A 23852-nucleotide genomic window follows, 5' to 3' on the forward strand; every position below is an offset into this window, starting at 1 on the left:
TGGAGCTACAGGTCAAACAGGACGATTAAATGTTTCAACACGTTCGGAGAACATTCAGCACCCGACTTTGTGACTGATTCACTGCACAGCAACAGGAAAGAGATTTAAAAGGACGCTAATATTTTCTTCGTCTCAAAGCAAATTCCAAATTAAAACACCCATCAAAAGTTTGGGGACAATTTCTACTTATTTCTTTAATGTATTGGGGGGGAAAAGTATAAAATGTAAAATGTGCCAATACTCTTTCCCAATATAATAAATTTAGTAATTCAACAGTTACAGTGCATTAAATTATACAAAAGTGTGTTTCCTGTAGAGGATTTGTTGACTTCACGTGTCATTTGACCAGAGGTGCCTAAACTTTTGCATTTGACTGTATTATTGGCAAGTTTTCCCATAATCAAAAAACATTTCAGGGGAGGGGCAAAATTCCTTAGATTTTTGTAAGGAATTGATGCCTGGCGATGGTTAACCAAATTGTAACAGCTCCGAGTTTTTCCGTTTGGAAAAAAAAAGTTTGTTCTAGAAATGTGGCTGTTGAGCTGCTCTGGTTGAACATGCTCAGTGCTGCAGGCAGATATCATGACATCATGCCTATAAAACAACAGACAAAAGGAAAAGCAGTCATTTCTCAGCTTTTGTACAATCAGGCTAAGCTCTTTATGACTAGTTTAGTACTACTTTAATTAAGTTTCATGGCCAAATTAAAAGTGATAATTTGCAACCGCAACTTTTCTTTAAAAATTTGTGATTTTATGACACTTATATTTCACAAATATCAAGCTCCATCTTGCATGCTTCCAAAATCCACTTTAGAGTCAGGAAACATCACAAAATCCCCAGGAAAAGTAGCTTTTATTATTAATAGTGGTAGTAATATTGATGTGTGCAGTGATAATCTGATAACACTTCTCAACACATTAGCAGTGATAATAGTAATAACAGCAATACTTTTTCTTATTGTCATTTTCAGACTGTCCCTAACTCTGGAGTGGATGTGGGATCGAACATAGTGATTGTTTGTGAGCTTCACAGCCGTCAAATAAATATAAAAGACAAAGCAAAGAGAAAAAACTGCCACCATAACCTGAATTAACCCTTTTTCTGGTTTTGGTTTCCTGAAAAAAATGGACTTGCTTGTTTGTCTGTTTTCAGCGCAGGCCTAATGGAAGATTATGGGAAAACTATCATTTTGTTTTTATAATTATAATTTATATAATTATAATTTTAAATTATATGAGGAATTGTGCGCAAAAAAATTCTGATCTTTTGATCTTTTGCAGGCGTTTTTCCTTAAAAGTACCTGTGAAAATCTCAAACAAAAGTAAAACAAGATGTTCCCAAACTTTTGACACACTAAACACTCTAGAAAACATTCTTGATTGCAAACAGTCACAGCTCTCACAAAACACACATGCACACACAGTTTATCGGCTGTAACTGAACAGCTTTCACAGTTGGACTGTCCTTCCAGACGATCCAAAGAAATGCCAACAAACCCCGGCGTTCCAAAGTGGGCAGATGGGCTTCCAAATGTCCGGGAATAGAAGTGACACACAACAAACACACAAATGGGGTATGATCATTCTAGAGGGTTTCCAACGGTAACAGAATGCTCAAACCAAGTCGGCATCTGAGTGTGTGAATGTTGACAGATATCTCCACCACGGCTGGAGCTTAAGAATTTAGAGAATTCTGACCAAAACAAACCCAAGCAGTTCCAGAAATTCACAGTTTTTGAATATTTGTAAGTCTTGTTCAGGTGTTTATACTCATATTGTCCAAAAGGAATGACAGCTCATGTGTGCTGCTTTGGTAATGGTCAGTGGATTCTCGGTGCTGATCTGTCATTGGTCACTGTGGGCCGGAGTTTCACCGTGGCGAAAGGATTTGATCCCCTGCAACACAGCAAGAGACAACAGGTAAACCAACATACATACGAATAGCGATGGAAATTCAATGTGCATGCAATAGGACTTACAGCTTACCTGGGAAAGAGAGGGTGCTCTGGGAGCTGTCCTTGAGGGTTCACTCTCTAAAGAATAAGTATGACAACATCAGGCACTAGAGATGCAATGAAGCTTTAATTCTACTGTGACTTGCTCTGTGGTTAGATATCAGTCTGGGTATGAACATATTAACCAGAGATTGGCAGTAGAGTCAGTTGAGTTGCTTGTTGATTGATTCGATTTTATTACGTCAGGTGGACAAGCATACAAGCTGTTTTCAGAGTTTCAAAGCTTAGGCTGCAGCCGAGGTAGTGCAGGTCCTCAGTAGTAGTGTCCTATGAAGACTCCCCCTTAGTAACCATTTGGTCACACAAATGGAACAGTCCTAACAAAGCTGCAAGTCACCAGAGCGGCATGAAAATTGTTCAGGAACTGGTGGGAGAAAATGAAACCTGTTGCCTCTTCCTCACCATCACCAACCCACTCTCCTGTTCATTTGTGCCAACTGCAACACCCTCAATTACATCACTGTGCCATCTAGATGTACCAGCAGGTATAGGATGAGACTGTTTCAGCTCACTCCCACGTTTCAAAAAGCCTCAGTCAGAGACTGCCTCAGTCAGAGACTGCCTCTACCAGTGCAGTTTCTAAAGCTTCACCTTCCAGACTTCAAACAGAGATACTCTTAGCTTTTATTTGGTATTTAGCTTATTAAATTGTAAATACTGTTTGACCAGCGGAGGATGGATCTCCTCTTGTGAGTCTTGGTTCCTCCCAAGGTTTCTTCCTCAAGTCTGAGGGAGTTTTTCCTTGCCACCGTTGCCTCTGGCTTGCTAACTGGGGGATATGTGTTATAACTATGTTTTCAAACTTCTGCAAAGCTGTTTTGTGACAACATCATTGTGAAAAGCGCTATACAAATAAATGACTTGATTTGTAGTACGATAAACTACTTTAATGCAAATACTTAGATAAAATACTTAAATAAAATAGGATATATGGACGAATGCTTTAATTAATCAGTGATTTTACACTTTACAAGGTAACAAAGTACGTGAACAACTTACATTTTAATACAAATTCTGTTCCACCAGCTTTGTTTTACGCCATTTCTGTTACTCGACTTGAACATGTAGCCCAGAGACTCTAGACTAGATTTTACTCGGACCTGCACCTCAGACTCTTGAGTTTCAACTCAGGACTTGTAACCCAGAGACTTGAGACTTGACTCGGACTTGTACCTGAGACACTCAAGGCTAAATTTGAGCACAAACCCCAGATACTCAAGACTCAACTTGGACTCGCACCTCAGAGACTCAAGGCTTGACTGGGACTCAAACCCTACGGACTTCAGACTCAACTCAGATTTAAACCCAGTGACAGGGGATCCTGACACGGATTAGGCCATGTATCCCAGAGACTCTAGACTAGATTTGATTTGAAATTGCACCTCAGATTCTTGAGCCTGAACTCGGACTTGTAACCTAAAGACTTAACCTGAGACAACCTGAGACACTCAAGGCTAGATTTGGCACAAACCCCAAGACTCAAGACTTAATTCGGTCTCACATTGCAGAAACTCCAGACTTGACTCAGACTTGTAAACCAGAGACTCAACTCAGACTTGCACCTAAGAGAATCGAGACTCTATTCAGACTCCCAAGATACTTGATTCAGACTTGTGCTTCAAAAACTCGAAGCCCAGTGACTCAAGACTCAACTTAAAGCCCAGAGACTTTAGACTTTAGCCACAGGCTGTCGTAAGCCAATTTTTTTCTCCCTTTGGATACTCAAATCAGCTGACAAGGCAATGTAAGTACCACTGGCATACCTTGAGCTCTCACTTTACTCTGAGTGCAACATGTGTAACTATGACTACTGACTTAATTTGTGAGAAGCGTAAATTAGTTTCTTATATAACAGAGAAGATTATACAGTTAGAGGTGTGCATCCAGGCTCAGACTTGCTGTAAATTAGCCCAGACAGTGTTGTATGCATTGACCCCATCAATGTTTAATGTGACACCGAAATCTGCTGCAGGTTATAGTCGCTAAACTACTGGCTGTCCAAGTGGTGCTCATACAAAAGCAGGCTTTGTAGATGACTGGTCTACTTTTGAGGGCAAGCCTACTGTCTTGAGTCGGAATGGTATCCAACCCTCATGGGAGGATGCTGCTCTCATTTCTTGTAGCATAGCACACAGTCTCTTAGATATCTGTCAGTCACTGATGAACCAAGGCCAAGGCCAGGCAGCAGACAAGCAGGCTAAACTCACCGTCTATCAACTGCCTTGAGATAAAACATAGGATCCACCCAACTGAGACTGCCTGTTCCCAAACAGACAAAATTTCAGAAAGCCTTGAAAAATCCATTCTACTGATCTAATCAATATCAGTGGCAATAACCAGTTTGCAGTGGCAGCACCTTCGGTCTAAAACTAGGACTGCTTAACATAAGATTCCTTTCAACAAAGGCCATCATTGTAAATGAAATCACTACTGATCATGATTTGATGCTCTTTGTCTCACAGAAACATGGATTAGACCTACTTTGCCCTAAATGAAGGTTACAGGCTACAGTTACGTACATAACCCTAGTTCAAATGGCCAAGGTGGGGGTATAGCAACCATTTATACAAATGCTTTAGGCATTAATCAGAAAGGAGGCTACAAATTCTCTTCTTTGGAAATTCTTTTTCTTAAATAAATGATCGAGGTACAAATAAGAATTCATTTTCACTCATTACAAATCAACAGACCACTAGCTTTAGTCGGAATACCAAAACCTCCCTGATGTATCAGCTTCTATCAGCTGACCTACCGAATTAGATATTATGAGCCAACGCTTAGAGGATAATTTCGTTTGAGCTGGTCGATTAACTGAATTCTATTATCAATTAAAATTTTGGCCTTCCATTTCACAAAGATGCTCTCATTTTGTCTTGTTATAAATGCATTGCACTTTGTGCCTTCGCAGCGATGCGCTTTCCCCCCTACCTAGAAGCCCAAGCTCATCTAATTTATTTAGGTCTTATTTGTTTTATGTATTTTTTTTATATATATTTGGTTGTTTCAGTAGGTTGTGGAAGTGCATTAGTTATATATCACTGCTGTTGAAACATTTTTCAGTTTTTGACATACTTTGAAAATGCCTGTTACCCTTTACATTCTAGGTACATTTCGTGATGAATGGACCACAAGAAACAGCTCAAAATGACTTGGAAAGACGTCTGATTCCATTGACTTATAATAAAAGTAAAGTATGTTTCTCCTTCTCCTGTAAAGTTACTATTTTGGAGATAGGAGGTTTTGTTCCCGACAACAGTGATATGTATAGTAATATAAAATATATATATTGCTGCTAAAACCTTTGTTGTTTTAAAGTTTTTGACATATTGAAACTGCCTGTTGCTCTTTATACTGTGTTTAAATTTCATGAAAAATGAACCAAAAGAAATGGCCCAACGTCTGGTTCTATTGACCTACATTAAACATAATGTAGGTTTTTTTCATTTTCCTTTAAAGTTATCATTTTGGAGATATGAGGTTTTCTTCTGACAACAGCGAAATATTTATATATTACTTATCAATTTTCAATGTTGATTTTTTAATTAGTTTTTCAGTTGAATTATATTTAAAAGCTCAAGTGAATCTACTCTTGAAAACACATTCAACCAATGCATGATGTTTCCAAAGACAGTCATTGTGTTAAATAATCATGATCTCAATATTGACCGAAATAATCGTGATTGCGATTTTTTCTATAACAGCCATACTTTCTTCTCGTTCTACTTTAGATAATGTTGCTCCACTAATGGAGAAAGATTAAAGCAGAAAAATCTTGCCCCATGATACAGTGATCAACTCGAGCTTTAAAACACACGTTCAGGTAACTAGCGAAAATGGTGCGTGACTCCAATCTGCCTGGAAGGGGAGCAAGAATGATCAAAGAATTTCGCCCAATTTCTAAACTCTTGAAGCTTCTGACTGCAGAAACTGTACTGACGGAATTTTGATCATTCCTAGATTCCAGATTCATTCTCAACATGGATCACCAGACTCACCTCAGAGCTAGACTCCGCCTTTTTCTCAGGGAGTGGGGAGACTGGACGAAGGTCAGCAGGCTTAGGAAGGGGCGGTGCAGGGGGCGGGATCTGAGAGTAACTCTTTGCCTCCACTTTGCTCTCGAAATGAGACTCCGCCCTCCGGTCGAGGAGAGGTGAGATCGGACGGAAGTCACCGGAGGCTCTTCGGATGGGCGGAGCTGGGGGTGGGATCTCACTGTAGCTCTTTTGATTGGTCTTGACCTCATAGGTAGCCTCGGTTTTCCTGTCAGGTAGGGGAGAGATTGGACGGAGATCGGCTGAGGCTCTCCGAATGGGCAGAGCTGGAGGAGAGATTTCAGTGTTGCTCTTGATATCAGTGGGTTCTGAGTGGCTGGTGGGCTCCAGCAGATTGTTCATGCTGTGGCTTCGGAGTGACGTCCCACTTTGAAAGGCCAGGAGGTCAGTGAGAGAGGTGGAAATGTCAGTTTTAAGTTGATGCACTTACGGAAATGTGTGAGCAGCATAGGAAAACATCTGTTATGTAAGCCCAAGCGGTCCGAAACAGCGTGGGCGGTTTCTCACCTTGAGCTTAATGATGGAAAGTCTTCCACAGGTGCAACGTAAGCTGCAGGAAACCAACCCTGCCTACAAGAGGACACCACATTTATGTTAACAGATGGATGACTAAAGGAACGTTTGGTGGGTTTCCTATTTCTTAGCGAGGCACACAAAAGCTATTTAAAGCCAAAACCTGATTTTTTTGTGGAGAAAATGGATCATCTGTGCCTTTTACAAATGCTTATATTTTTCACCGTTTCACAATAAAATACTGGAATGAACACACTAACTTGACTTTATATATATTCTACTATTTATTATTTGTATTATTATATACATTTTATCGCATACCTATAAAAAGTTTTCGAAGCCTAATACTTACCACAGCTTCGCCCATTTTCATAGAAAACTGTAAGCCATACAGTAGAGAAAACCAAACCAAAGTCGTCTGGGTTTCCACTATGAGGAAAACTGTGTAAACTTGATATTTTAAACTATTCCTCTGTTATCAAGGCACTGTGCAGTGGTTCCCAACCCCGTTCCTTGGAATATTTCACAATGTTTTGTTTTCCATACTCTAACACACCTGACCTAAGTAGCTTGTTAATTAGTTAAAGCTACACTAGGCAAGTTTTGGGAATTTGGAGACCTCTCTGGTGGAAATGTGTAATTACACACAACACGTGAAAGAACATTGTGACGTGGATTGTCCTTCCCTGAGTGGATGAATCTGTTGATTCAAAGAGAACTCCGTGAAAACTTGGTGTCTTCCGAGAATGAGAGTGAATAATCTACTATTGTCATACTCTCTTCATCAATCGATTTTGCATTTGGGACCTAAACATCGAGCCAGACCATCTTTTGAGTCTGTGCGTGTGATGTTAATACATAAAGACATATGACATGGTCTGAAAAACTACTATTTCAGGCTTTTACATTTACAACATTTGGCAGACGCTCTTATCCAGAGTGACTTAGGTGAAGAAGGTGTTAGGAGTCTTGCCCAAGGACTCTTATTGGTATAATGTCAGGTGTTTGCCCAGGCAGGGACTAAACCCCAGCCTACAGCGTGGAAGGCAGAGATGATACCCACTATGCTATACCAACCACATAACCACTGTTTTGACTCAGTAATGCTACTTCGTTTAGTTTAAACAAAAAAAATCTTACATAGTGCAACTTTAGCAAGTTGAATCAAGTGTGCTACATGAAGGAAACAAAAATGTATAATGGAATCAGGAGTAGGACTGGGAAGCACTTTTTAACAGACAAATCAAGGGACTGCAACCCTTCCACTAACCCTCAAAAATCAAACATGTACACATAACTGACCATACAGCACTATTATTGTTATTAGATCCCGGGGACAGTCATGGGCTGGAGGTTAGGGAACCAGCCTTGTGACTGGAAGGTCTCCGACTCGATCCCCTGAGCTGTCAATATGTGACTAAATGCTCCTTGAGCAAGGCACCTAACCCCCAACTGCTCCCTGGATAGGGCTGCCCACCACGCTGGGCAAGTGTGCTCTCTGCCCCCTAGTGTGTGTGTGCATTCAGTAGGTTGTACTGCACGGAGGGGTCAAAATGCGCAAGTGAAATTTCCCCATCGTGGGACTAATAAGGGTCACTTAATATGTTTGAGGCAGGAACGTTTGCTCTCACCGCAGATTGCCGTCGTGGCGACCGTACAGCCAGCCGTTGCGTGCCTCTGGTATGAGCACGGTAAGCGTCTCAGCGCTGGAGAACGGCAGCAGTACCGGATTTGAGGAGGCAGGGTGAGAAACGAGAGCTATCATTGGACGGCCAGCTCCCAGACCGAGAGACTCGCCCACTGAGCTGGAACGAGAACGACTCGGAAGAGGAGAGGGTGCTGGGAGGGACAAAGACAGAAAGAATTCAAATGAGCAAAATGATATTTAATCAATGTCCATCCACACATGAGTTCTTTCATAACAACTGTTGTTATGTTGGACAAGCCTTATAGAATGTTAGGAAAAAAGAATGAGAAACAGGTGGTGCACAAGTCACAAATTAAATATATTTAGAGTGCACAATTAAGTTTAACTGCAGATATTAATGTTGTTAATTAGCCAGCGGTGGACGAAGTACGTAAACCATTTATTTGAGTTAAAGTCGAGACCCCCAAGGTAAAATATTCCTCCAGTAAAAGTAGAAGTTCCTCCCTTTAGACCTCCACTTGAGTAAAAGCACTAAAGTATTTACCTTCAAATGTACTTAAGTATAAAGTAAAAGTACTAAAAGAGGAATTCTGGCTCTGATGTCCTGTTATCATTTTTATAACCAGACTGGCTTCATGAACTCATTTCAGGTGAAAGTCCTCCAGCGTCTCTCTTGGTAAACCAGTCTTTTAATAGAACGTCATTAATTAGTGACGCTGACGTCTATTAAAATGATCAGAAGCACAAAACACTGAAGGTAAACAGTTTCCATCAGGGAGAACCGAGTGGCTCTGAAATCACTTTTTACACACAAGCAAAGTTTCAGTTTCAGATTTATTTACAACTTAGTTCCAAGTTTAAGTTGAATAAAAACTGGCTTTAAACTCAGGATCACAGATGCGCTCCTTTACTATGTTGATCTGTAGGCGTCTGTTCATAAACATAAACCAGCCCAAACTAATTTACTATAAAATGAAATGGTGTTTGTAGAAATTCAGAAAAAAGCCGCGTCAGTCTCGACTGCATATGTGGACATATTTCTATATTGAGCTCTATTTACACAAAGTTAGGTTAGTTCATCATTTATGTTGAACAGACTCTCCCAAAGTTTTACGCTGCTGCGCTGACGTTGAACCGCGTGCTGCACTGGGTCGGTATGACCAACAGGTCAAAACCAGCTCTAAACAAAGTGACCGCTGGGCCCTGATTGGTGCTCTGGCTTTGCGCTTCTTTCATTTTGACATGTTACGTTTTTATACACACAGAAACCAAAAGGAACGACAGATTTCTTAAAATGTAAGAGGAAAAAGTCGGATATTAGACTCTGAAATGTAGTGGAGTGAAAGTAAAAAGATGCCCAGAATGAAAAACCTCAGTACAGATACACGAAAAACACAAAAATACACAAAAAAAAATGACTTAAGTACAGAAACTAATTACATTTACTCAGTTACTGTCCACCACTGGCTAAAATTAAGAAAAGCTTTGTTTGAGTTGTGTGTTACAGTTTCTCATTAGCTTCTTGTATTTTTTACGCAAACAAGCCAAAAGCTTGAAGAAAGCTGGGTTTGGTTTACCTTCATACTGCTGTGTCACCTGTTTGTTAAAGGTGTCCACAGATATTTGATCCGACTACGTAATTCAAAACCCGAATCTTACTAACTAGGACATTTCTTTGGTTGTTAAGGAGAAGAGCTCATTAGTGTAATCGGCTGGTAATGTGCAGGTAACGGTGGACGCCACGGGCCTTTATGGATCAGGTGTTTTTTCAAAGAGTGAACAGGTGGGGGGGCATGGCTGTACATGAGTTTTCCCACCTCTAGAGGGCACTCTGCCCAGCAGCTGGTGATCCTTCCCTGCCCACATGTCCATATTGTCTCCGGTCTGGAGGAGAGAGCTCACAGACGTCCTCAACTGACGACAGACAGAGACAGAGGGGTGTTAAATACATAGTTGGTCCACAGTAATACTAACCAAGAAACTATGATGGAGCTGAACGGAAGGAACAATTAGGTGCAAAATCAAATGTACACCCATAGATATACATACCTTTATATCTATACCCATATCTGAGGCAATACGTCTGTGCGTCAGCCATGTTGGAGAGGTCAAGATTTGCTTGTGAACAAACTCACTTGTATTGAGAGACGAAGAGTCTCAGGACTAAATCAGCCACATTTTCCTTATTACTCAACCAATTTTCACCTAATTTATTTTGTTATAATCCTCAGACATGGCAGCTTTTATATCTTTAATAACTGATCGTGATAATTAGCCGTCCAGACCAGCAGAACAGTATTGAGTCTGAATCTGATCTTAAAAACCAAGTTTCTTCTTCTTCTTCTTCTTTCAGCTGCTCCCTTTAGGGGTCGCCACAGCGGATCATCTGCCTCCATCTTGCCTCCTCTAAAAAGGATGGCATGCCCACTCCAGGTAAGGGGAAAGGACCTGCCCCAGGTGGAGGAGTTTAAGTATCTTGGGGTCTTGTTCACGAGTGACGAGAAGAGGGATCGTGAGATCGGCCGTAGGCTGGGACAGACGGCAGCAGTAATGCGGTCACTGTACCGGACTGTAGTGGTGAAGAGGGAGTTGAGCCAAAAGGCGAAGCTCTCTGTTTACCAGTCGGTCTACATCCCGACCCTCACCTATGGTCATGAGCTGTGGGTAATGACCAAAAGAACGAGATCGCGAATACAAGCGGTGGAAATGAGCTTTCTTCATCGGGTGGTGGGCTACACGCTATGTGATAGAGTGAGGAGCTCGGTCATCCGGGGGGAGCTCGGAGTAGAGCTGCTACTCCTCCGCATTGAGAGGAGCCAGCTGAGGTGGTTCGGGCATCTGATCCGGATGCCCCCTGGACGCCTCCCAGTGGGGGTGTTACAGGCAGGGTCTACCGGGACAAGATCCCGGAGTTGTCCTAGGACTCGCTGAAGGAATTATATCTCCAAGTTGGCCTGGGACCAGCTTGGGGTCCCCGGGAATGAGCTGGAGGAAGTTGTGGGGGACAGGGTCATCTGGGATTCTCTGCTCTCTCAACTGCTACCGCGACCCTATCAGGACTAGCAGTCAACGATGATGATGATGATGATAAGTCATTAAGATGTAAACAAAATCATTTATATGTGAAATGCCCCATTCTAGAGAAATTTACTGAGTCAGAACTCTTCACAGTGGTGGTGATAGGAACCAGACGTCCACCTCTAAAACTCCCTCACATACATTTATAGTGGAGGAGTAGATGATGGTGGTGTTGAGACAAAATAGTCCCAAAGAAAACTTTTTTTTCTCAGATTTTCCACTAGTTTACCATCATTAACACCACATATAAGGGCGTTGGTGGTATAGTGGTGAGCACAGCTGCCTTCCCAGCAGTTGCCCCGGGTTCGTTTCCCAGCCAATGCGTTGTCTTTGGGGCAGTTGTGGACTGGAAATTAGGGTACAGGCCCTGTGACTGGAAGGTTGCCAGTTCGATCCCCAGAGCCGACAATACATAACTGAGGTATCCTTGAGCAAGGCACCTAACCCCCACTGCTCCAGAGGAGCTGCAAATAGAGCTGCCTAGGGCAAGTTTGCTCACTGACCCCTAGTGTGTATGTGCTGTTACACTTCACAGATGGGTTAAATGTGGAGGTAAAATTTCCCCATTGTGGGACTAATAAGGGTCACTTAATCTTAATAAAACTCAGAAGGTTCATAGGTGGTTTTGGATAGTACATAAAATGGCTATATTTGTGTTGTAGACATGGCGATATTTGGTTCCTATAACCACCGCTGTGTGCATATAAGCTTCTAATGGTCAGTGTGTCTCACCAGTACATCCTGTTCTAGCGGAGTAGGAGTTCGAGGTCTGGAGCTCCGGCTCTCGTTCACTCTCTCCTTCCAGCCCTCAGCTTTCTGCTGCAGAGAGGCCCCTGTCTGACAACATATAGATAACACAGTCAGGATGCTGTGGAGAGGAGTCTGCATGCAGCTTGGAGAAAAGAGGGAGGTGAGAAGAGGACAAATGCATTGTCTTTTACATTTTCCATTCAAATTTACTTATAAAATCTGTGTAGATTTATGTACCAAAAACAGCCATAACACTTTTTAAAGCCTCTTCTTATCCCTCAGAACAGGCTGTGCCTTTATGACTGATATATGCAAATGTCCTGTGTTCTGATTGGCTGCCCTATTTCAAGGCTACATACAGGACAGCCAACCAGAACAGAGCCCTTAGATTTACCCTGTCAGTCTCAAACACATCAACAGCAAAGACGTAAAAAGATGCACCGATGCCATTTTTTCGCTTCCAATAACCGATGCCGATACCCAATCCTTAATTATATTCCGATACCGAGTAACAATACAGATACTTACTCAACCTAACCAAACTAATTCCTTATATTTACTAGAGAACTTGAAAAAGTGCTCTATTGTTATCTCTATTGTTATCTCTCATACTTCTTCTTACTCTTCTTCCACATTTTTCTGCAATTAATACAGCCCCAAACGCTTAACGTACAGAATCTGTTCAAACTGCGTTTCGAAGGTCTCGGCGCTCTGACTTGTTCTGTGTATTTTTGGAGTCGATTGGATTGGTAGTTTTTAGTAAAATTAAATTTTAAAATTAAAAACCTCCCAAAAGAATGAACGGCGGAATGTTCAGAACATCAGATTCTAACTGACATCGATGACGTCACAGCAGGCCACTCAGTCTAACAGACACAGACGATCACGCAGGGAATCTGCTTTAAAATCTTTAAACTTTCACCTAGAAACTCCATTTCAGTTTCAAATGGTAGAAAAACTTGTCCTTTCTGCAACCTCAAAATATCTCATCATTTTATCAATTAGCTTTAGAGTTATGAGCATTTGTTTGGCATTAGGCACAGAAAACCGCCCCATTCACTCCCATGTAAATTTCTCAAAATCAGAATCTGCTTATTTCAAGGTTTTCTCTGTGTTTAACTCGTCATAACTCAGACATTTTCTTCTGAATACAAACAACATTACATCAAAATAATCCTCAAGGGGTCTTATCTCACACCATCTATGTGGTTAAGAGTAAACATTTCCTGAGTTATGACTGTTTGTTCAGAGGGTGCAAATTGGACTCAAACAAGGCTTCTCCACTAAGAGCTGCAAAATAATGTCATAGTAATGACTCCCCCCCAAACACATACATCTCTCCCTCTAACACAAACACACACAGGCACACACAGGCACACACAGGCACACACAGGCACACACAGGCACACACACGCACACACACGCACACACAGGCACACACAGGCACACACACACTTGCAGCTCTTTTCAAGCACTCTTACAGTTCCTTCAGGAAATGCACATCGTTATATTTATAATTACATTTAAATTGAAATTGTTTAAATTTGCTAAAAATCTATATTCTGTGACACAAATAAAACATGCTCAGCTTGACATTTACTTGTTGAATTATATATATTTGATGCTTAAGAAAAGCTATTTCTTTATTTACTGTATATATTTAATATATACCATTACATAATTAGCAATAAGAACCATGTTTAGCAACGTATGTAAATGTAAAATTTATTTATTGTCCAAAATAGTTCAAAAGTAGAACTGAGTGGTATTTAGATAAACTGTGGGTCTGTACACATGAGCATACAGCAGCTTCTGTGGCTCAGAAAAGGAGCTGAATGTTGCTTCCTTTCTAAATTTTTTTGCTTACATCTCTGAGCATCAGACTAAGTATCACTGTCGTTCACGGGGTTGGTAGCAGTGACTTTTTCTGCCATTTTTCCCCAGCTTGGTTGAAGCATAGGGCCTGCTGCTGAATGAAACAGCTGTCCGAGGGAGGTGCACCACAGGCAGGGCTAGTGGACACACTAGTCTGGCTAGCAGGCTGCTATGCTAAAGGCTCAATCAAGTGTAAAAGCTATCATTACACTGAAAGTCCTTCCGCTCGCTCAATAGCAACCTGTACTAGCATTCACCCAGGTTGTAAGCGACTACACAGAAGCAGACGAGTGATTGCTGAAAGAAGGCTGGCTCAGAAATTCAGGTGAGGGGCTCCTGTTAGTGTGTTCTTCCCATGAAATAATGTCATTACAGATTTTTTTTTATTGCTGCTGCTGGTCAAACCACATCATTGGTGTGTTGTTAAGTTCTGTACTTCTGAGCGAAACTGTGTATAAGCGGCGGGATTAGCGCCAATACTGCCCACCTCCCACAACTAGCTAGGTCTACAATGCTACTAAACTGGGAGGGTGAAGGCCAGACAAGATTCCTCTGAGACATGTGAAGCTCTACCACATCAGTTCAGTTAAATAAGCTTTATTGGCATGACCATATTCATATTCAAACTGGAGCTCTACACGCTTGGAGGAGAACACTAACTGCCAGTTCTGTTACATCAGCTAATAGATGCCTGCGCTGGCTAACATCACACTCAGTGATGGTAGCGAGAGAGTGGACCATCCCACCCACTCAGAGAGAGAGAGGACTGCCGATCTCCTGGCCTTCCAGACGCAGATAGCTGTGGCATCGCCAGTGATTGAAGCTGAGCTCCCCCAACCGACGCATGTGTAGTTTCAACTGAACAAATGTAAAATTTGATGCACTGGATTGTTTCCTGAAGAACATTAAGCAGTTCAAATTGTGAGGTGGGAGATTCACAACCCTGGTTTACCTTGTTGATGAGGAACAGCAGTGTTTGCGTCAACCCGCAGTGTTTTTCAGCGAGGAAGCGGTACCTCCTCTCCTCCTCTCTCAGGATCTCATGCTGGCTCTGCCTTAGATACTGCATGTACTCACTGCCCTCCTGTACACACGAGCACACAGGGTAAGGTACAGCATGTATTTGGAACTATTCCTATAAGCAATTATATTCTGTTGGCTTTCTATGTACTTTTATTGAATGAATCCAAACTAACTCTTATGACTTTATTATAAAGGAGGGAAAATTCAATCATTTTATTCATTCATTCATTGTCCTCCCATAGCGCCTGCTCTGACCAAAGGTCGTATGACACTGAGGTTACTGCACGGAAGCTGCCTTCACATACGAAATGACAGATGTTCTTCCATTCTGTTCAGTCATGGGTTGCACGTTCCTGGGCCTCTTCCGATGAGATTCTTGACGATGCTGTATCCTTGATGATTTAATCGAGCCATATCTTCTTTGGTGCCCGTGGCTGTATCTTCTATCTTTCATCTCGAAAGTGCTCTATAAGGCAGGCAGAAATCATTGGTTTCTCACATACGTGTCCAAATCCATTTGGATTTCAATCAGGAGTGTGGCCTGTACCAAACATTGTTAACGGATACTTTCATTAGGAATTCGGTCCACCAACGACACACCAGGGATCCAACGAAGGCAGCGCATATGGAATACTCCTAATTTTCAATGATCTACTTCCAGAATGGTCCAAGATTCCGCACCCTAAAACAAGATCGATATAACTTCTGACTGGTATATTCACATCCAGGTGGTGAGGGACATTGTGTGTTTCTTCCAGACATACCAGTTCAGCAATCCAAAGGCGGTAGCTTCTAAGCTGCCAATCCTGTGGGCGATGTCAGCCATTCCCTCGAGTACTTTCTCTTCAATAATTGATCCGAGGTACTTGTACTTGTTCTAGAGTCAATCCATCCAATCGGATAGTAGCTGGGAAGCGCTGAAAGTCATGACCATAGCCTTCTTTCCATTAATCTTTAATCCAAATCTCCCAGCTTCATCCTCTGTGGGAAAATGAATGCGAAAGCTCGTAATGCTGAGAATCAAGCTGAGAAAACATGTTTTTGTGCATTATTTGAGCTGAACGCTACATTCATGTGATTTTTAACAGATTTCACCAGCTTTTTCAAAAATGTGTTTGAAACATTAATGGGGCTTTTGGTTTTGGGTTTGTAGGTCTCTCCTCATTCAAACAGATAGGAACCTTGTCTTATAGGACTGGAAATAGCTGCCCAGTGCTGTTGCCAGTATGACTGCTGAGTAGACAGGCTGTCATATAAGACCTTTATGTAGCCCCCATCATTCAAAATCTGTGAAAAAAGCAATTCATTCTTCTATGCAGCAGTAATCAACATAATCCACATTGCTGAGGGAGTGTCCAGGTAAATTTTTCCTCCTCCAGGGTAAATGTCCCTCAAAGTTCCCATACGATTGTTATGGTTTGACTACCCTTAGTACCCCTTCGTAAGTTACACAGGTAGACTACAGTACTGTACATTCACTTCCCCTGGGAGAAAGGGGCACATTGGTGTAATTGTGCAATGTGTGGATGAACATTTTCTAATGTGGGTAGTGCTTCGGACCTCTTCCCCAAGTGGATGAGAGAACTCGGTCAAAACTGTCCTGACAGAGTAATGCTCCTTACTTCAGTATTAAAAAAAAAACACAGAAGAGAGAGTTTCATTCTGGGAATTCGCATCACAGGAAAAAAAAACAAACTCTCAAACTCTACCACATGATCACATGTACATACAAACGCAGGCTCACCAGAGAGTCTCTGTAAGCTCCTCTTCTCAACTGCCTCTCCAAAGCTGCGGCCTGATTCCTGACCTCCAGCTCATACACTCTCCTGCTGCCCTGCATGCACACAAACACCCCCAGTCTTCTTTTAGCATTCTGTGTCTCACGGTTTTCTGTTGGCCTGCGTATCACTGTGGTTGAATAATGCTGTGAGTGCACATGTTGTTCTTTTGTCAGACATGCAGTATGATAATACTCACATCTATATACTCCTCATCCAGCTTCACGTTCTTGTCCAGTGCCTGCAGCACCTCCACATGAAACCAGCGGAACTGCACAAACGATACCACGCAACAACTAAGCAAACAGCTACACGGACTGAATGAACTGCCCTCTTTCCAAGATGCTGTCATGCTTGAGGTTCACATACGTTTTGAATCAATAACCTTGACTGTTTAATCCCATGATTTCCAACAAATGGGCCACGGTCTTCCAAGTTGAGCCACTACGGGGACTGTTTAGTTCTTTAAACCACAAAACTTAGTTATTAGTAGTAGTAGTAGTAGCAGTAGTAGTAGTAGTAGTAGTAGTAGTAGTAGTAGTATGAGAAAACATAAAAAATGACTAAATGTTCAGGTGGAGCTCAGTGATTCGTCTGGAAAAATGCACCTACATAGCTACCTAGATAGTTTGGGCACCCTTGGTCAAATGGCATGTTCTTGGTAAATTTTGTGAAAGTAAGTTAACGCATGTTCTTCAGAGAACACCCTTCTGCACATTTTTGTTGCAAAAAAATAAATTGTAAAATTTGGCCTGTGTAAAAGTTAGGTTATAACGAGTAGCACTGTTGCCTCATGGTAAGACGGGTCTGGGTTTGATCTGTGGAGTTTGCATGTTCTCTCTGTGTCTGTGTGGGTTTCCTCTCACAGTCCAAAGACATGCAAGCCAATAGGAGATACTAAACTGTCCTGAGGTGTCAATGTGTCAATGAGCTTAGACATTGTGTGTGTCAAATATTTATTTTCACCTAGAAAACCAGCAAAATGTAATTTGGTGATTTTGGTGATCATACGGAATTCATTCATTATGGAAAAATGGCTTCAAATAGAAATTTGGTTTGTTTGGTGTGTGTTGGGTTGATTATACAGCTAAGTGAAATGTGTTTGGCCACATTGATAAGTGTGTCATATTTGCTTTCATTTGAAATAGGCTTTTCAGATGTTGCAGTGCTTTTCTCAATATTTGCAGAAATAATTACACTTTGCTTTGTTTTTTTTGTTTGTTTTTTGGTTGAGAATCGACATACGGACTTTTTAAATTCTAAAAGAGTTTTCAAAATGTGCCTTCGAAAGGACATAATAATGCAATTCTACAGTCAAATATTCAGGATTTCTTCAGGAAAACTGAGGAAAAGAAGGAAAGGTAGGCTATCTTGTAGCAAACAACTAGTTATACCACCCCCCCCATCCGCGACCACACAGTACATAAACACAGTCGATAAACTGTCTACACAATAACTGTGAAAGTAGCTGTACATTTACACATTTGCAGCCTTTGTAAATATGCAAGCATTGGTTGATTTGCATGAATTTGTGAGAGCAAGGTGTGAGACATGGTGATATAAGTTGGTTCTTGCACCAGTGTTCCTCCTATTGTCAAATATGCCACGTATATTAGGGTCAAATCTATTAATGGTTATTCAGTTGGACTGCAGCCTTTGTATTTCCTGCTAATGAAATACCAGATTTAGAAGCCAAATGTATAAATTCAGACAGAATTCAGTGCAAGTGCAAAAGGCTCTCACCAATCCGTCCACCTCTGCCGTGAGCTTCCTCTGGGTCTCCGAAATCTGGATTAGCACATCACCTGCCAATCAATAAATCAGCCTATAAATGAATGAAATGAAACTGGACATATGATACCAAAAATATCAATCAATCAATTAGCTGAAGGCGACATAAAACAAGATGTCATCTTTGATGTAAACAACAAGCAATTACAAGCACTGGAAGGTACAGAATGCTAGGAGGGCATATGCTGTACAGAATGGTAAGGCACAAATTCTTAAAACTAAAGGATCTTTAATGATTCTCAATTAGCATGAATGTACGATTCTAAGAGAAACTTCGACTGGCATAGAATCTTTACATTTCATCAAGGTTCTTTAAACATTAAAAAGCTTCTTCGCATCATTCACAAAAATGGCTCTGTGTACAATCATCCACTGAAAGGTTCTTTAGGGAATCAAAAGTGGTGCATCTAAACTTTTTTTGTCCCAGTTGAGGCAGTCCTGGAAGACAGACCCAGACCCAGACCCAGACAGAATGCTCTGAATAGCCTGAAAATATGAGAGCAAAAGGAGATCCCAGTAGACTCGGAAGAAGGCCACTTGGATGCTTCACACTCCTGTCTGTCCTTGGCAAAATATTTAACAGGATTATCTTGGAAAGACCAGTCTTGGAGTGACCAATTGATTAGAAGGTACAAGACCAGCAAGCAGGATTTGGGCAGGACAAATCATGCACTTAACCAGATAGAGACTTTTTGTATCACGGTGGAATAATCCATTAAGTGGAATTCATTACTTTACATCAGCTTAGTGGGCTGTGAGAAAGTGTTTGACACCATGGACAGCGATGGAATCTACTACATTACTAAGGAATTCTCATGAAGATTAACTCATGGAATTTGGAATGCTTTAGGGATTAGTGTATGATGAGCCACTCACTGAGAGCTTTCAGGTCAAAACAGGAGCAAGACAGGGATGTCTGCTATTACCATTCCTGTTTCTCTTGGTCATGGATAATGATGACAGTCACCAGAAGGAATAGGAATGGAATCCAGCAGACCCCCTGGAACCAACTTGACAACCGAGATTTTGCTGATGACCTTGTTTTTCTGCCCAATATCCCCCCAGAAGATGCAGATACTGCCTGCTCAGAGTCTCCAAAAAGTAAAAGCCAACATCAAAAGACATAAGACCAAGTGTCTGAAGGTGAACAACAGCTATGATGAGCCAGTAAGAGTGAATGGTTGGCAGCATAGTGGACAAATAAGTTGGGGCTGACATGGAGATATATATCAGCAAAGAAAGAGTGTCTCCTCTGCACAAATTCCAGAACTTAGAAACATCAGAAACTCCAAAGAAATTAGCTGCCATACCCAAGATATGTCTGTTCAACACCACCTTTAAATCAATCAGTAGGCAGCTGAGTGGTGCAACCTTCTAGTAGTGGAAATTGGCCAAACTAAATTGGATAAAAATTACCCCAATGGACCCCAATTTTTTACGGACCTAATCAAAAAAACAAAAAATTGTGAAGAAGATCTAGACAAGGAGTGCCCAATCCTGGTGCTGGAGATCTACTGCTCAGCAGCCAACTCCAACCCCAAACAATGCTCTAATACTGATTCAAGTAATAATGGCCTTAAGGGACGTCTGAATATCATAGCCAGTTGTGTTGGATCTGAACTCTCGAGAAAGCTAAACCTCCAGGACCATGATTGAGCATGCCTAATCTAGACCTTCACCAACCAATCCCTGCAAAGAATCCTCCAAATCACTATTGGCCAGAAACCATCAGCAACACTGATTTGCAGCAACAAACCACCAGACCAAACTTCTGAAGAAAGGATGGAGCTTGTTTGGACCCACTTTCATGTTGCCAGGCATGACCTGACAAAAAAATCTGAAAGGAAGAACAAGCAGGGAAACCAAGGAAGATCTGAAAAGGGAAGCTTCATATAGATGACAGACTGGCTTTGGGTAGAGACAACTGGTAATGACAGCACAGAAGAGACAACGTTGGAAGACCACTGTTGAGGCTGTCACGTACCCACACTCCGGGGAGACTCAACTTGGTGTCTGCCTGGCTCCCCCCACTCTCCTCCTCTCACACACATCTGTAGCTCATGTTGATCTCATCGAGATTGCTTTATATACTGCTTTGTTTCAGTGTTTGTTCATCCTGTTTCTTTGTTTGGTTTGGTTTTCTTTGGTGTTGACCTCTGACTCTCTTTGTTATGTCTGAATATGGATCTGCATCTTGTCCTGCCTGCCTGTGTGTTGACCCCTGCCTGCTACGACAATGAGTATCGGAAAGCCTCTAAAGTCACTTTGCACTTGCAACCTGCCTCAGCCCCTACATTACAGATGTCCTCTACTCCAAAGGGAGCAAAGGGTTTAACTACCTACTTTACTATATTATGGCCCCTTATTTTAGGCCTAGACTTCCTAAAAGCCAGACTGGTGAAATACGTCTTAAGTTGTAGCTTATTATTGTTTTGATCATATCTGATCATACAGAATACCCATTTGGCTCCATACAGGAGGCTGTAGGGTTGAGCTTTTCTCTCCAATTTTGACCTACAGTCAGCAGACATTAGTGAGGGGGCGGACGACTCTGTACTTCAATTATTCAGCCAAAGCGATCACACTGTCACCTGATCTCTCTCTCTCTTTCCATCGCTCCCTTGCTCTCTCTCTTTTACACACACACACTTCTCTTGCTGTTCTTTCTTCTCTATTGTACGCAGGCTCTTATCAATATGAGTTATCCGTAACCTAAAACCATACAACTTGTGATAGATTAACACAACAATGTCTCATCTGCATAGTGCACACCTCAGCATTCAGTACCAACACAAGCAACCCAAATGACCTCTCTAATCCAGTTAAGTGTCCAGCAGTAAATGCTTCCCTAAACTCAGCCCTGAGACACCTAAGGGAATTTAAGTAGGTTTGTTGAACATTTATTTTCCTTTTAACCCAAATTGACCAGCCAATTCATGTTTAGTGTCCAGTTTGCTTCATGTCTGCATCTTCACATCTGTTCTTCAAACTGTGTTGAGTTGCAATAGTTGCAATAGTCCTACTTGGGCAACAATCCCTGCACATCTTCATTGTTCCACAGATCTGTTTTCTCTGGTGTTTGAACTGTATTTTGTTGAAATGCTGTACTTAACCAGTTAGCAAGGATCAGGGCTGCTAGCCCCACCATAAAGCACCATTAGGTACTGTTTGTACCCATTTTGAGCAAACCCTAAAATGGACCCTTTAATTCTGGACCATTTGCCAGTAGAACAAGAACAGTTTCATTCTTCTGGTGCCAAAGGTTCTGCTACATCATGAAGTGGGAGCCTTAAAACAGACATTAGACACCAAATTAGGAGCAGGGGTGCCCAAACTTTTTATCTTAGAGAAACTTAATTAGCTTGAAAGGAAATTAAATTAGCTTGAAATGGCTGTCGTTTGTAGGAAGACTATTCAAGATCCAATTCACTGGCATGACTTCTTATTTCCATTCAGTACAAAAACATTACTGTGGGAATTTAGTTCTAAATCCAAAAAAAAAACAGGCTTCATGTTCAATGGCTGTTGATATTCAACATATTCTTGTTCATCTTTATAAATAACATATATGTTGGGAGGGGGCTTTTAATTTGTCTCCCACTGGGCACAGAGTTTATCAGGCGGCTGTAGCTGGACGCCTTTATCTTTGGGGAATTCTTTAAGGACAAGCGATGCAGCGTGGGCAAAGATGCCGCTGAGTGGACGGATCAATGACCATCATTCACATGCATGCACACACTCTCCATTTCTTACCGAGTGAGCGAGAGGAGAGGGTACGCAGGGCCTGCTCTCCCATCTTCGCCAGAGCACTGAAATAGGCCTCACTTGTCAAAGCCAAGGCTGCGACACAGAAGACACGTAGAGTTTGGGACAGAAATAGCTCAGGGCCTTGGCATCACATTGCTATCAGTGTGAGTAATGGTGTTTACAATGAGCGAGCAGACATCAAATATACATCCGTTCACTCGCAAATACATTTAGGTTCAGGACACATTCAGAATGTGTGATGTGTGTGTATGTGCAGACAGGGTAGCGGTGGGGGGGGTTCTGTCTCCTTGTATGGAGGTTCACACAAACACACACTCACGCCCTCACCTTGAAAAGCCTTCACATGGTTGTTTCCTAAAGTAACCAGTTTCTGCAGGCCAGGGTTGAACTGTTCCATCAGATTCTAACACACACACACACACACACACACACACACACAAACACACAATATTGACCTTCTACATTTCTAATATACAATATATTAACCAGTCTAGATTTCTAATATACAATACACTAACCAGTCTATATTTACAATTTACTAACCAGTCTAAATTTTTGATATACAATATACAAATTAGTCTACATTTCTAAAAGTCATTATATGAGCCAGTCTACATTTCTAATATACAGCACATTAACAAGTATACATTTCTAATATACAATACACTAACCAGTCTACATTTCCAATCTACATTTCTAATATACAATATACTTACCAATCTACATTTCCAATATACAAGCCAATCTACATTTCTAATATACCATATACTTACCAATCTACATTTCTAATATACAATACACTAACCAGTCTATATTTACAATTTACTAACCAGTCTACATTTTTGATATACCATATATAAATTAGTCTACATTTCTAAAAGTCAAGATATGAGCCAGTCTACATTTCTAATATACAGCACATTAACAATACACTAACCAGTCTACATTTCTGCTATATAATTTACTCATCAATCTACATTTTTAATATATAGTATACAAACTAGTCCTTTGTCTAATATGCAGTATCATAACAGTCTACATTTCTAATGTACAATATACTATATAGTTCTACATAACTAGTGTAAACTAGTCTATATTTCCACAAGTCAATGCACTAACCAGTCTACATTTCTAGTACACATTAATCAGCCTACATTTCTAATATACAATATATTAACAGGTCTACATTTCTAAAATACAAATTTCTTTATTTTTCCAGCTACACACTGTTTGAAATGTTTAGAATCTTATTTTTTACATGTACCTGTAACACAACTGGTTTAATTATTTTTATGTTTTTATGAATCAACACTGTGAGGACTACCTTTATATTATTTTTTTCATTTTATCAGCCATACATTCTGATCTACTAAGTGTTCATATGGGAGAAAATGTACATCATTCAACATTTCTTTATGCATTAGTCTATGAAAATTGTTGAAAACAGAACTCACTGAGTAGATGGTCAGAGTGGACCTGTGCAGCTGGTCACTGTTCGCTCCAGACATGATGAGTCTAACAGTGAACACAAGAATAAACACAAAAAGCCTCAGACACAA

General features: G+C 41.1%; 1 protein-coding gene across 1 annotated transcript; it reads right to left on the bottom strand.

The window, feature by feature from the left end:
• Positions 1-1339: 1339 nt before the first annotated feature.
• baiap2l2b (BAR/IMD domain containing adaptor protein 2 like 2b) lies at positions 1340-23852 on the bottom strand. Its single transcript, XM_017713191.2, has 14 exons — positions 23748-23852; positions 22621-22696; positions 22279-22365; positions 18478-18539; positions 16934-17005; positions 16701-16790; positions 14886-15017; positions 12041-12145; positions 10048-10144; positions 8214-8421; positions 6577-6639; positions 6013-6436; positions 1989-2035; positions 1340-1898 (listed from the first exon to the last, which is right to left on the bottom strand). The coding sequence occupies exons 1-14, from the start codon at positions 23799-23801 to the stop codon at positions 1823-1825; spliced, it is 1593 nt and encodes a 530-aa protein (XP_017568680.2). The 5' UTR covers positions 23802-23852; the 3' UTR covers positions 1340-1822.

This window comes from Pygocentrus nattereri, chromosome 25, assembly GCF_015220715.1.
Source record: "Pygocentrus nattereri isolate fPygNat1 chromosome 25, fPygNat1.pri, whole genome shotgun sequence".
In the NCBI taxonomy this organism is placed as follows: Eukaryota; Metazoa; Chordata; class Actinopteri; order Characiformes; family Serrasalmidae; genus Pygocentrus; species Pygocentrus nattereri.